The following is a 13,489-nucleotide window of genomic DNA, read 5'->3' on the forward strand; positions in this document are numbered from 1 at the left end:
CTTTTTCACATAGTAAGGGCTAAGCGTAAAATTGTACAATTGTGTTTGGGAGTGGCTTTCTCCTCTTTCTCCTTTCCTTGCTATTTTCTTCCAATTCTTGCTTTGTTTTTCAAAAAAACAAACAAACAATCCGCTTCAGAAATCCACAGATCAGCTATTGCAGAACATGTTGCACATTGATTTAGAATCAGACTAAACACCACGGTGGCTAAAGGAAGCAATTTGGATCAGAAGTTGGGGGAATGACACCATGAACAAAGACAAGGAAGCTTACAGACTGGACAAAATTTATGACCAGGTCATAAATACTCAGTAAAGACAGTTTGGTGATGTCATCAAGGCAGAATTGTTGCCGGTTCTAAAAAAACAACTAGAAACACCAGAACCAGAATGAACAAGATTCCTGATAGGAATTGAAATATTTCTGTGTGAGTATCATTTTATTGGATCTGAAAAAGAACCTTTCTCAATTAAATAGTATACTACAGGTTACATTGACACTTCATATTTCCCAAAAATGGGTCTCTACTAAGATCTTAGGTCACACAACTAAGAATTAAAGGTAGTGGGTGGTAAGTTAACTAATAATTTTGTTTTCTTTATATGTTTTGAAATCTAGAGGACCTGATTGGATACCTTGAACGGTATAAAAAATTGACAACACGGGCATGATTATCTGCTCGAAATAGCTGGTGACATGGCTTTTTGTCACCGGCCGGCTGTTTAATTAACAAAATCTATTCAATTTAATTTCAATTTACTATTTAACTATAGAATGGGATATCAGTGTAAGTACAGATGTCACTAATGAATAAACAATATAGCAGGGTTATCAACATTTGTTTACCCCATTTTCTCTAAATCATTGGTTTCTATGCGTTAGGAACTTGGCATCAGTCCCAGGAGCAAAATAAAAAGTCACCCAAATATTTGCTTCAACATTTCAGTAGTTTCTATAACACCAGAAATAGTCAAAAGTGGCAGAGAAAGTCTTCAAAAGTCACCCAATTAGTTACCCAATCATGGGTAAGTTGGCAACTCTGTATAGGACCAAGGTACAAAAGTCACTGATAACTAAACAAGGTAATGATCACTAGGCAGGGCTGCCACGATTTGGTAGCCCAATTGGGTGACTTTTAAAGATTTCCCCCACAACAACAATTTCCTATCCCATAGAAACAAATGGTTAAGATGAAAATGGGTGACTTTTTAACATTTGCTCCCATGACTTTTGATAGTTTCCTGTCCCAAAGAAACCAATGAAATTTGGGTGACTTTTCGATTATTTCACCCGCGATAAGGGCTGGAATTTTTTGGCAACCCTGTTCCAGCAGCCTAGTCTGTCATCACGCCAGGGCACAGTTCTTAAAGGCCAATATATTTGTACATTCATAGAATGTTTCGGGTACAATAACTCATACTCCACAAGTTGAGGTCAAATTTTGAGCTATGACTGTTGACTGGATGTTAATGAACTTTACCACTGGAATTGAGATCATTCTGCTATTGTCCATAAAAAATAGCGATTTCAGTTACTTGGTATTATGAAAATATCCGCCATTTTGGTGCTCGGTTTTGCGATTAAATTTTGATTCAGACGTTCTCTGTTGTCTGTACACTTTGTCCATGGTTAACAGCAGGCATAGGTAGGGGTTTAGCAGGTGCTGGGTGAGTAGTTTGTTAATAATATTGGTGTGTATATTAAAAGTGTTTTTTTGTGTGTGCAAAACTTCTGTATAGACCTAGCATGTTAATGTCAATCATTAACGCATTTTCTATGATTGTTGATATTCAGTAATTATTTTAATACGTTTGTTCTTCATGTTATTTAGGTAAGTGATACTTAAACGGTAACCACACTGCTTAATACCGCACTACCAATCATAATACCAATATGGCGCAATCAAGTACAATTAATCAACCTCCTACCAACTTTCTTAAAGTCTGTCAAGTTCTTCATTATATCTGCAAGGAGACTGCTCCTGAACTTGAGTCTGCCATCAGATCATGGCATGCAAGGCAGATACAGACTGGTCTACTGCAATGTGCTGGTGGTATGCAAGCTCAACCTTGTCCCACAAAATGCAAGCCAAAAGCGAAACAAAACTCATGCCAAAATTGCATTCAATGGGGAAGTGCATTGGAGAAAGTGGCGTTTAAATCAGCTGTAGCGTGGAGAAATGTTGATACAAGTCATCTTTATACCAACCCATTGGAAGCTGCCAATGCCTTTGCTCTTCATCTACCTCCTGGACAAAGCCAAACCAAGATAGAGGATTATGATCCTGCAAGCATACTCAAAATCATGCTTGGGTTTGGTGAATTTCATCAGATGAACCACGGCACCGGCAGATATCCTGATCCATATGCAACTATTAACAAGGTATTTTTATGCAATAAATTCATTCAATTCAATTTTATTTCTATGGATTACACAAAGACAAAATGTCAAAAATCAGAAATAAGGTGTTTGAAAGGGCCACTGCAAAATAATGACCATTTTGAAAGTTCATGCATAAGCATGATATCCAATCCGGAATACAAGTGGCCCGGGGCCTAGTCCAAATATGCCTTTTCAATGTTCCGACTTAAAGAACCCCTTTTAATATTTGGATTAAAGAACTTTTTTTTTCCTCGAAATTTGAACTAGAAATCCTTTTCAATATTCCAACAAAAAACCTTTACACTAAAGAACTTTTGTACTACAGACACATCCGTTGGACAATAATTGTAAGACTATTATTATAGATGTCCCACCCAATCAAGAACCAAGGCAATTCATTTAAAAGGTATATACTCCGTTCTTATTTCGTCCATGCATATTCTGTATAGGTAGCTGTAATAAGGAACACTCTTGCCCATTCTAAATTGGAGTCGGATCTACACATCAGTGACCAAGAAATGATGCAGTACATTCAAGACATAGAGGACTTCATTACTTGCCTAGAAGATCTTCACCATCTCGATGTAGCAAAGTCCATGCATATAAAGACACAACTAAACCAGGTACATGCTTATAATACAATCCAAAGTAGCTTCTCCTAATTAACAATGAATTGTTTGCTTTGTTTTGCTTTTCACACAAACAAGAAACTATTTAAACATTTGAAACAACTTTTACCATGACCATGTGCCAAGGGGGGATGGTGAAATTTCCCCTGTCAATTTTTGGCTTTTCCCCACACCTTCCCCCAGTCAAAGTAAGAAATTTGAAAAATTTCTAACTTTTTATGCCCAAAATGCCAAATTTTAATAATGAATTATCTAAAGAGCTGATCGATCAAGACTATCCCTTGTCAACAGAGAGCAAGCAAACCTTGCCCATCTGTTAATGTAAAAGTTTTTTGGTGGCTCTGAAAAGAGCTGGTCACTGATGAAGACTGGCTCTTGTCAACAGAGAACAAGCAGACCTCGTCGTAAAGTTTTGGCGGCCTGAAAAGATCTGTTCACTGAAGACTGCCCCTTGTCAACAGAAAAAAGTAAAATGGTGACTCTGAAGAGAGCTGTTCATTGAGGACTGCCCCTTGTCAACAGAAAACAAGCAGACCTCACCTATCTGCTGATGCAATACTGCTGTTTGCAACAAAGTAGGTTGTCCCATACCTCTTTGTATTATTATTAAATAAATAGGCTAGCTGCACCTTGCTTTTGAGGTCAGTGATCATACAGAATGACGTCAGATGATCACTTGACAACGAATGGATTAGTGATGAGTGTATTATCACTTCATTGCGGACGTGGTAGTGATTAGCAGCATTGTGATTGGTTGTTGGCTCCATACGGAGTCTTTGCTGTTATTTCTATTGATGTTAGAAGTTTCATTGATTTTGATTTCTAATGCTTCACAGGTCATCCCCAAGTGGGAAACTTGTGTTAGTTTTGTGGTTTCATCCCAAAGAGGTTCATCATGGCCTTCTTTGCAAGCATGTTCAGCAAATGCCAGACTCTCTTATCTTCTTTCCTTCTTTTATTTTGTAGCTCTTTAGTGTTCAGATATTCTGACCTTTAATGACAGTTCCAAACTTGTCCGGTGGCGAACCCGTTAAAAACTTCCTAACTTTAGTGGGAAACTTATAAAATCATATAATTTATTTGAAATGAAGGATATGCCATTATCTGATATCCTATATTTTCCATTACAACAAATTCAACTCTGACCTTTCCAGATTTGTACTTCTGCAATACTATTTACATCCGAAATGGAGACAGCACTGCGAGATGTGCTTCATGGATGTGCAACAGATATGGTATCAACTATGTGTGATGTGCTAAGAGGAACAGTGGCATCCATTGAGAAAACTGTCAAAGGTTTGTTATGGCTTCATATTTCACTACAAAATTTTTTAGGTCTTTTATGAAATTTGTATACTTAGTATCTTCAATACGAAAGATCAAAATTTTGTTATGATCGTCTCCTTTTCCTCCCAGCTACATACACTTTAAGTACATATCATTAGATTTTTAAGTTCACTTCGAGGACCGTTAAATGTCAAAAATGTAAATTTTTAATAATTTGCCATAAAATTTGTATTATATGGTGTATTTCATAAAATCAAATTTATTTGATATCAGAAGGACATTTCTGGTATTCAGAATGCAATTTGGTGTGTCTGATGTACTATGAGATCCCATAAAATACTGTGCAAAGGTGGTACGTGACCAAGCCCTTAACTTAATGCAACAATTTGTAACTTGTTCCATGTTATACTAACACAGAACTTCTGTTTTATTTTTTATTGCAGACGAAACTCTGAAAATACACCAGAATATTGAAGAATCCAGACAAATGCATCAAAGAGGTATTAATATTCATGATGTTTTAAGGGGGTACTACACCCCTGGCCAATTTTGTGCCTATTTTTGCATTTTTCTCAAAAATTGTTGCGCATTGGTGACAAGTAAGATACGTATATTATAGGGGCAAGGACTACAACTACTGCACTGAAAATTCAGCAACTCAAGGCAAGTAGTTATTGATTTATTAATCAAATATTGGTTTTCCCTTATTGCAGAAATAAAATTTCCAGTGCAGTAGTTGTTGTCCTTGCCCCTATAATATACATATCTTTCTTGTCACCAATGCGCTATAATTTTTGAGAAAAATGCAAAATAGGCATTAAAATTGGGCAGGTGTAATACCCCTTAAATTAAAGATCTGGGTAAATTAACACATTGAAATATATATTGATTCCTTGCCGCCTTTTTTTTTTTGGGTGGGGGTCTCTGTATAACACATATTTTAGGTGCCATGTGTATCAGATACTGTTTGAATTGTTGTTAAGAATCATCAGCCAAAGAAGCCCAATAAAATGCTGCAAAGTATTCCTGAAATGTCTTGTGAATCCACACTTTGCAAAAGTAAGCCAAAAAATTAAGGTACCAGTTATGTTCACCCCCTGTATATCCTAAACAAAGACAGATATATCATAATTGAAACCAGCAGCCAATAGCTGCATCTTTTAGCTCGAATTTAAGACCCCATTCGTTGATATTGTTCAAGAAATAATGACACGACGATCCAAGAAGCCAAGGAAGATGTAAATTTAAAAGTTGCAGTTTTCTCCATTCCATGCCCTACTGATTTTGTACACAAAGCATTTGCTTCGCATTGAGCACATTAAAACTAGCGTTGTGCTTTCATTGGTTTGAACACGAAAGTGCAACTTTTGATTTTGTTTCATCATTAAGTTTTAGATCACCATTTCTTTAATTGTCAACCAATTTCAACAAATAAGGTCTTAAACACAGGTATTGGTTGCTTGTTTTAATTTTGACATATTTGTCTTTATTTAGGATATACACAACTGGTACCTTAATTCTTTGGCTTACTGTATATGACTACAAAATTAACAAGTACAAAAATTTAGTGTCCCAGTATATACTTTACTTGAAATGTTGCCAATTTATAGTTCTTTAGTGATTTACATTTTTTTCTATCATGTTTGCTGCAGTGAAGACTCATACGTTGAACAAAACAAAAAGTAAATAGAAAGCAAAATTATACTTCTACGCTACTCAAATTTGGTACACTCACCGGAGCGCTTTCAGCGGCTCAACTGGGTCAAAAAAAGTAGTTTTGAAACTTCCAATCTAAACTAATGAAGGACAATTTTCATGCACATGTACCTTGCAAATATTTTCAGTAATAATCCGTTACCATCCTAGTAGTGACTGGCTGATTGTCTTCTTCACACCTGTATTGTTTTGGTGTTTCTTGAAGACTTTCATAAATTTCAGGAAGTTCTTAGCCCCTGTCTCTATTGAATTTTTCTCTGTTTGCCTATTACATTTCAGATATTGACATGTTAATGACAGAAATGGTAGAAACCAAAGCTCATGTGAAATATATCAAAGCAGGTGTGTATTATATTATTATTTATTCTATAGTTGATATGAATTCTGTTATCTCATTGGTCAAACACCACTTGGATAAAAATTGGTATTACCTGAATACTCCTATTAATATTTATGACATATCTCAGGTTAAGTAATATTTCTGTATTACCTTCGTAATTTTAACGTGTGCGCATATGCGTAACATAACGTGAGCGATATCCTAATTTAGGTTACTAATATGTGCACGAACTTGATGCATGGTATGGCTACACTGCTATTAAAAGCAAGGAACAAATTGGCATACTTTTCAGTCAGATTATCAAACTAAATTGCTTTATGAACAGGTTGGAAGGTAATTTAATTCATGTTCACTGAAAGGATAAAATTGTTACCCCGTGTTTGTTTTTACAAAATACTATAGTTACCCAATATGGCACCAGACAATAAGTATTTTCCTGTGTTTGAACAGTGCAGCCATGTCACGTGTGCAGTATGCGCGCCAGGCTTATGATATCACACGAGTCTTGTTACGCAGGCGTACACAGGTAATACAGGAAATATTACCTGCCAGTATATTAATAAAGAGTACGCAGGTAATACGATTTTTTAGAGATATTTTTTTTTGCAGAATTCTTGACAACTAAAGGATAATAGAAAATATCTAAGGTCTGGTGCCGTATTCCGAATATGGCACCAGACCATAGATTTCTTCTTGTATTTCGTGAGCAAATAATGTACCATATTCAGTATTTCTTTTAATTAAAATGATCTCCAGCTCTAACCCTATATTCAGACCCTAAATCATGAGGCACCATGTCTAATTTGGTTCCATAGCACTATCAACGCCTGGTCAGGTACCAATGACTCCTTCTACATGCATCATACCATGGTGATGTAATAATTGTATCAAGCATAATATTTAACATTTGCATAGTTAATTGTTTTTCATTTCAATGAAAACAAAAGCACTAAGCAAATGTTCAGGGTAACCCAACCCCAAGCACCTCAAAATGTTTTGTATGCATCTATGTATTAATTATTTTATATATTTCCTCTTTATTTAGGTACAAATACTGTGTCTGGCTCAGTATCATTCAATTTGGAGACCTGCAGGAAAGAGCTTTGCATGGCTTATGAAGATGAACAAGGAACAGTACCATTACTACCATTCGATAGTGACAGTAATGTAGACATAGATGATATCTTTGTCAATTTAGAGTTAATCCTCAAAGAAAAGTCATCGAATAGTGAGAAAAGGGTTCAATTAGATACTTATAATGATATTTTCTGTTTACAGAAGAAAGTAACAGAAGCACCATATCTCAGAGTTTTAGTAAAGGGCGGTCCGGGCAGCGGGAAAACAACACTGACATCAAAAATAGCGTACGACTGGGCTCAGAGTACCAAAGGTAGCTCATCCCCAGTTTTGAGTCGGTATGATCTTCTCTTTGTATTAAACATGAGGTATATGGATCAAGAAATGAGCCTTGTCGATGCTATCTTTGATCAGTTACTGCCATCTGATTCCAAAGTATCCAAAGATGCATTAGAAGCATATATTGTTGAAAATGCAAGTAAAGTAGCGATTATTTTAGATGGTGCGGATGAATTTCCCGGAAAAATTACAAAATCAAAGTCAGGTCATTACATTTTGGATGTAGTCTGCAACAAAATGCTGCGCGAGTGTTGCGTTATCATAACAACAAGGCCTCATATGGTGAATAAGGTTGTTGAATTCTACACCCAGTATTGTCTTGTCGAGGTCACAGGGTTTTCCAGGCCAAATGTATTCCGATATGTCGGTAGGTTTTTTCAAGTACGCCCATACACGCCAGAGGATGAATTTTATGAAAAGGTTATCTCGAAGGAGTTTCTAAGAGATGATGAAGGGGTAAAACAGCCGCAAAATGAGGCAACCACATCAGAGGAAAGTGATGAACAATTTGTTGATACCTTCCTGAAGGAAATCCATCGTTCTGAGTCCTTATTCTCCCTATCCTGCATTCCTGTCATACTCACCATGCTGTGTGTACTATGGCGTGGAAGTCGCAATCTTCCTGAAAGAATTGCGGATTTGTATCATGAAGTCGTGCATTACTTTGCTCAGCGATGGTTTGAGAAGCAACATGATGACAGTGAGAGTGATATCATTGAAAATCACATATCCAAATCTTTAGGAAGCATGGCATTAAACACATTATTAGAAGATCGACTATACTTCTCCGCAAAGGAATTTCATTCAGCGGAGGTTTTAAACAAGTCATGTAGTATAGGAATTGTTTTACCAGAAAGGAGAAGAAAACGGTTGCACATAACTCAGCACTACCGATTTTTTCACAAGACATTTCAGGAATACTTTGCAGCATTTTATTGGGGTTCTTTGGCTGACGATTCTTCACAATTCAAACAGTATCTGATACACATTACCCCCAAATCTGTGGATTCATTTGATTATATCCTCAGGTTTTGTTGTGGATTAAGTGAGAAAGCAGCTGAAATGATAATTCATCATGTTGTAGCTATAAGCATGGGGAATATTATTTCAAACAATACATGCCACTTAAAACTAGAACGAATTGCGGACAAATCTTCTCCGTCATGGTCACGTGGTTTTCAACTATTGTTTGAGAGCAGGTGTTACAGGCTAGTCTACCTCATGCTGCAATGGTTTCAAGCTCATACTATAGAAATAGAAGTACACTGTCGCATACATGCAAAGACAGATTTAAAGGCCTGCTTTGACTACTTTCTGGATTGCTTCGAGAGAATTAGTCCAAAGGGCAACATTGGATATACATGTAATGCTTTGGTTTTCCAGTTTTCCTCCATTCCAACGACACTGGTTGTAAACTATGACTTGGGATCTGATGTTTCCAGGATGTCTAAGTTAGCAAAATGTCTTTGCAAGCATTCTCAAAAGCTTCTCAAAATTACTTTAGACATTACAACACCATTTGAAGAATGCATCCAACTAGCAAGGGAGTTTTTCAACATGATAGGGGATTTTCCATTCAGGCATCTTCACATTCTACTCAATTGTGGAATTACCTATCAGCAGGGAGTTAGTGGTCATCCATACCTATGGAAATACGATAGTAAACAGGTTGCTACAATGTTACATCAACTCGGTTCTCAAATTGGTCACATGATAACATTTCCTTATGTTTTGGAGATATCGTCCCCAATAGACCGGGATCTCGACATTTCCCCGTTGTTGAACGGTTTCTGTGAGTCTCCATCATGTACCAACATAGCCAATTTCAGGTGCAATTCTTGTCAATTTGATGCCGAGGCAATGACAGTTTTCATATCAAAGCTTCAGCTGGTATCTTTGATGATCGATCAAAAAAAAATGGAAGTACATTAATATTGAGGGTACGATCCCCTCTATTCCTATAGAAAGAAAAGGCATAAACCCATTGAATTCCATAACGTTGCCTCGATTTCTTCGAGCTATAAATTTATCATATATAGATGAATTTTATTTGTGGAACACAGAGATCAGTAATTGGTCAATCAGTGCTCTGAAAAACATTGCGACAAAACTTTCTTGCATATCATTGTGCAACACAACCATCACATTGGAAGGATGCCAGGATCTCTTTTCATATCTAGCAAACAAGCCAGGCACGAATTTGCGAAGTCTTACATTCTCAGGAAACCAAATTGGCCAGCAAGGAGCACTTTCCTTTCATTTCAATACATGTATTGCACTCCCCGATCCTAGGACTCAACACCATCAAATGTTGCCTTTGTCAGAGGCACTGAGGTTACTGAGGAGATGGGAGAGAAGAACGGTTGAATCAGTGATGAATGCCTTGTGCAGGATGCCCAATCTCACAGAAGTAAATTTATCAGACAATTCTTTGACTATACCAGATTTCTGCTTTCTCTCAGAATGCCTCCTACAGGTGCCTAAATTAGAAACGTTAGATTTGTCTAACAATAGACTTGAAGGGCCGGGTATATATCTGCCTCCATTCTTTCAACAGCATAATCAGTTGAATCCTACCAAACCTACTGCTGCAGGTCAAGTGGAAGTTACCTACCTGCGTATTGGATCTGTTGCTTTATCACGAGGATTACAGCACCTACACAGTCTGATATATCTTGATCTTTCAAACACCGGAATCTCATTTCAGGGTATATACACATTATCTCAATCCTTCATTCGTATGCCTTGTCTTTCTGTGCTCCTTCTATCCCATAATCCTATAGGAGATTTGGGGATAGTGGCTCTTTGTCATCACTTTCAGCAGTGTTGTCATCTGAAAAGGCTGGACATCGCAGACTGCCAAATAACATTACCTGGTATCCTTGTCTTGGTATTAACATTCCAATACATTAGGAGCATAGCATCACTGAATATATCAATGAATGATGGTATTGGGCTACAGGGAATCAAATGGATGTTTGGGTATCTGCACAAGCTGCCACTCCTGCAGGAATTGAAGGTGGACGGTATTGGCATTCCAGTAGATGCGTGTGATGCAACAATAAGAATGCAGTTTGAAGAACTCGGACTAGAACAAGAGTGGTTTTATGGACATAACATGTTCCTATTGCAGAATCTTAATCAACACAACATAAAATGCCTCAATGACATATTTAAAGAGTAGTCTGAATAGACGTAGGGCAATGTATTAAAGACTACTCTAGAAAGCTTGGCAATTGCTGCAAAGTCAGATATACCCAAAAGTAGATATCGAAATCGTGTCAAAATGCAAACATTTATCAGTCAGTCTGTCAATTTTGGACTGATTCTATTTTGGAAAATATGTGTTGTATTCTACAAATGTTTAGGAATGAGAGTAGACATCGGCCTCATATAGTGGGGCCGGCCTCAGTCTAGCTCCACCAGTCATAATTAATAGGTAAATTTTCACGGGAAAATTTTCTGGACACGTGACCAATGCGTATCAATGTGAGTGTAACCTCGAGCCTGATCTCTGACCCCCGGCGGTGACCTCGCTATTCAAGTCTTAGTAATTTTGAATTGGAATAGTATTTTTGACCGCAATTTTGATAGAAATTTGTGCATTGCAAATTTATTGAATATTATGTTATCTTAATTTTTCACAATATCATCAAAACGTAATTTCAAAAATATCTATCTACGGAAAAAAATATTTATCTACGGAAACTCTTACCATAACATTATTAACTTGCGACAAGTAACTTATTTTGCCTCAAAGGAAGAATTCTTCCTATATTCAAATACATTGGAAGAACACCCGCTGTGCTCTGGGTCACATTCCATAATGCTAATATGTCTGCGCCCATGGGTGTCACGTGTCCAGAAAATTTTCCCGTGAAAATTTACCTATTAATTCTGACTGTCCACTGTAATCTGAGTGAGGGAGAGTGAGGGCAACTCAAGGTCGGCCCATTACCTCCAACAAGTCGCACTCACTAATAGTGTGTACTTATCTTAGGGATCTGTAGCCAGGCCCCAGTGAATTGGATCTGAGCCATAAAAGGCTTATTGTATTAGTATATAGCCCAGAGAAACCACAAATCCTTATTACAAAGTTAACAGAAGGAAATCAATCATTGTGATAGCTTTTCTTAATAGACATGATAGTCATGTTCAGACCCCGGTTCAGATGGTCAAATAATTCTGAAGGATCGGCGTGCTTGAGAATTGCGATTCCTGAGTCAATCCCCCACTGCGTGTCCACATGACTCAATTGATGCCTGGAATCCTCAAGTTTCGTAATGCCTGTCAGCTCTGGAATTACGACCGGAAGTTTACTGTGACCCATCAAGTAGTGTGCCAAATTGAACCGTTTTAAATATTATTAAACCAAGGACATAAGTTAATTTCAGCACTTGGGAATCACAAAATGTATCATTCACACGGCAGTAGCGCTCAAGCATTGCTCGAGCATCACTCGGGAAAATGGTGAAATCCCCTAAATTTCTTGAGAATAAATTTGGGGGAAAACTTAAGGATTGGAATCCTGGTGATGAGCAGTCATGGCAGATTTTTTGTTTTTGCTTGAGAACCATGTTGCTTTTAAAACAAAAAGCCCTCCATGTTGACGTGCCTATAATAAGAGTTTAAATTTGGGTATTATAAAATGTCAGTTTCATAATTTATACAAAGGATATTGTCTCTGCAATATAAAATATTATGATCATGAATGATAGTGCAAGTAGGCCAACAGATTTTGTTTGTTTTCTTTATTTTACTGATAAATATGTTCAAAATATTAACAATAATATCACAGGCTTGATATGACATGTAATCTTGTGTTTGCTAAATATGGTAATCGGATAATTTCCTGACAATATGTTGGAGAAAGGAAATTGTAGGTTCATTTTTTATAAAGCATAGCTTTCATCTTTTAATGATACATATCGTCACTGGGCGAGAAAAACCTCACATGTACATTTGGCCCTTGAATATGGATGAAGTAAACCCTTCAATATAAAGTCTACACCTACAAAGGCTTATCCATGTTCAAGGGCCAAAAGTAAATATGAGTTTTTTCCAGCATATACTTTGGCCCTTGAACATGGATGAAGCAAACTCTTGAATATAAAGTCTACACCTACAAAGCTTTATTCATGTTCAAGGGTTCATAGTACATATGAGGTTTTCCCCGCCCAGTGACGATATAATTTATAGATTGCTATCACAACTTGAGTCGTCATTTAATAAAATGACTAAAATAGGTCATATTCATGCCTCAGGATTCATCATGCAAGATAAAAATATTATTTGATGTAAATTATTTGTGTTGAGTGAATTACTTTAATATAGGTCTTGGTAAATCCTCCGCTATCCATCATCTCCCTTATTTACTACTATCCTTTCATCATCCACAAGTTAGTCCTGGATTTTCTTCCTGGCTTTTTGCGCCAACATGACCGTATTCAAAAGTGCACATAATTGAACCTGGTCTCCAAACTAAGCTGCTGTATATCAGTTTACTAATGACATTAAACATTTTGACACCACAGAATATATATATGTGACCCGTTCCGACAAAACCAAGAACAAGTCTCATTTTTGACATGTCATGATTTGAACAAAAATGTAAGCACGAGACAATTAGCTTTAAAATGATACCAAAAGTATATAAATAGCATCAATATTTTTCAAGATATGGATAATTCTATAAATGATACCTTGATATTTTTCCTA

At 36.8% G+C, this 13,489-nt stretch overlaps 2 protein-coding genes across 2 annotated transcripts; both read left to right on the forward strand.

The window, feature by feature from the left end:
* Nucleotides 1-1,878: 1,878 nt before the first annotated feature.
* LOC140136426 (uncharacterized) lies at nucleotides 1,879-6,987 on the forward strand. Its single transcript, XM_072158151.1, has 6 exons — nucleotides 1,879-2,383; nucleotides 2,833-3,006; nucleotides 4,167-4,308; nucleotides 4,743-4,799; nucleotides 6,295-6,357; nucleotides 6,965-6,987. The coding sequence occupies exons 1-6, from the start codon at nucleotides 1,895-1,897 to the stop codon at nucleotides 6,985-6,987; spliced, it is 948 nt and encodes a 315-aa protein (XP_072014252.1). The 5' UTR covers nucleotides 1,879-1,894.
* A 434-nt stretch (nucleotides 6,988-7,421) lies between these two features.
* On the forward strand, nucleotides 7,422-13,028 carry LOC140136178 (uncharacterized). Its single transcript, XM_072157888.1, has one exon. The coding sequence runs from the start codon at nucleotides 7,463-7,465 to the stop codon at nucleotides 9,701-9,703; it is 2,241 nt and encodes a 746-aa protein (XP_072013989.1). The 5' UTR covers nucleotides 7,422-7,462; the 3' UTR covers nucleotides 9,704-13,028.
* The last annotated feature ends 461 nt before the right edge of the window (nucleotides 13,029-13,489 follow it).

The sequence above is a fragment of the Amphiura filiformis genome, chromosome 16 (genome assembly GCF_039555335.1).
Source record: "Amphiura filiformis chromosome 16, Afil_fr2py, whole genome shotgun sequence".
NCBI lineage: Eukaryota > Metazoa > Echinodermata > Ophiuroidea > Amphilepidida > Amphiuridae > Amphiura > Amphiura filiformis.

Coding starts and splice junctions, on each gene's coding strand:
- LOC140136178 (XM_072157888.1), top strand. CDS start 7,463: ATGGCTTATGAAGATGAACAAGGAACAGTACCATTACTACCATTCGAT.
- LOC140136426 (XM_072158151.1), top strand. CDS start 1,895: ATGGCGCAATCAAGTACAATTAATCAACCTCCTACCAACTTTCTTAAA. Junction 4,309..4,742: donor CATTGAGAAAACTGTCAAAG/GTTTGTTATGGC, acceptor TTTTTATTGCAG/ACGAAACTCTGAAAATACAC. Junction 4,800..6,294: donor CAGACAAATGCATCAAAGAG/GTATTAATATTC, acceptor ATTACATTTCAG/ATATTGACATGTTAATGACA.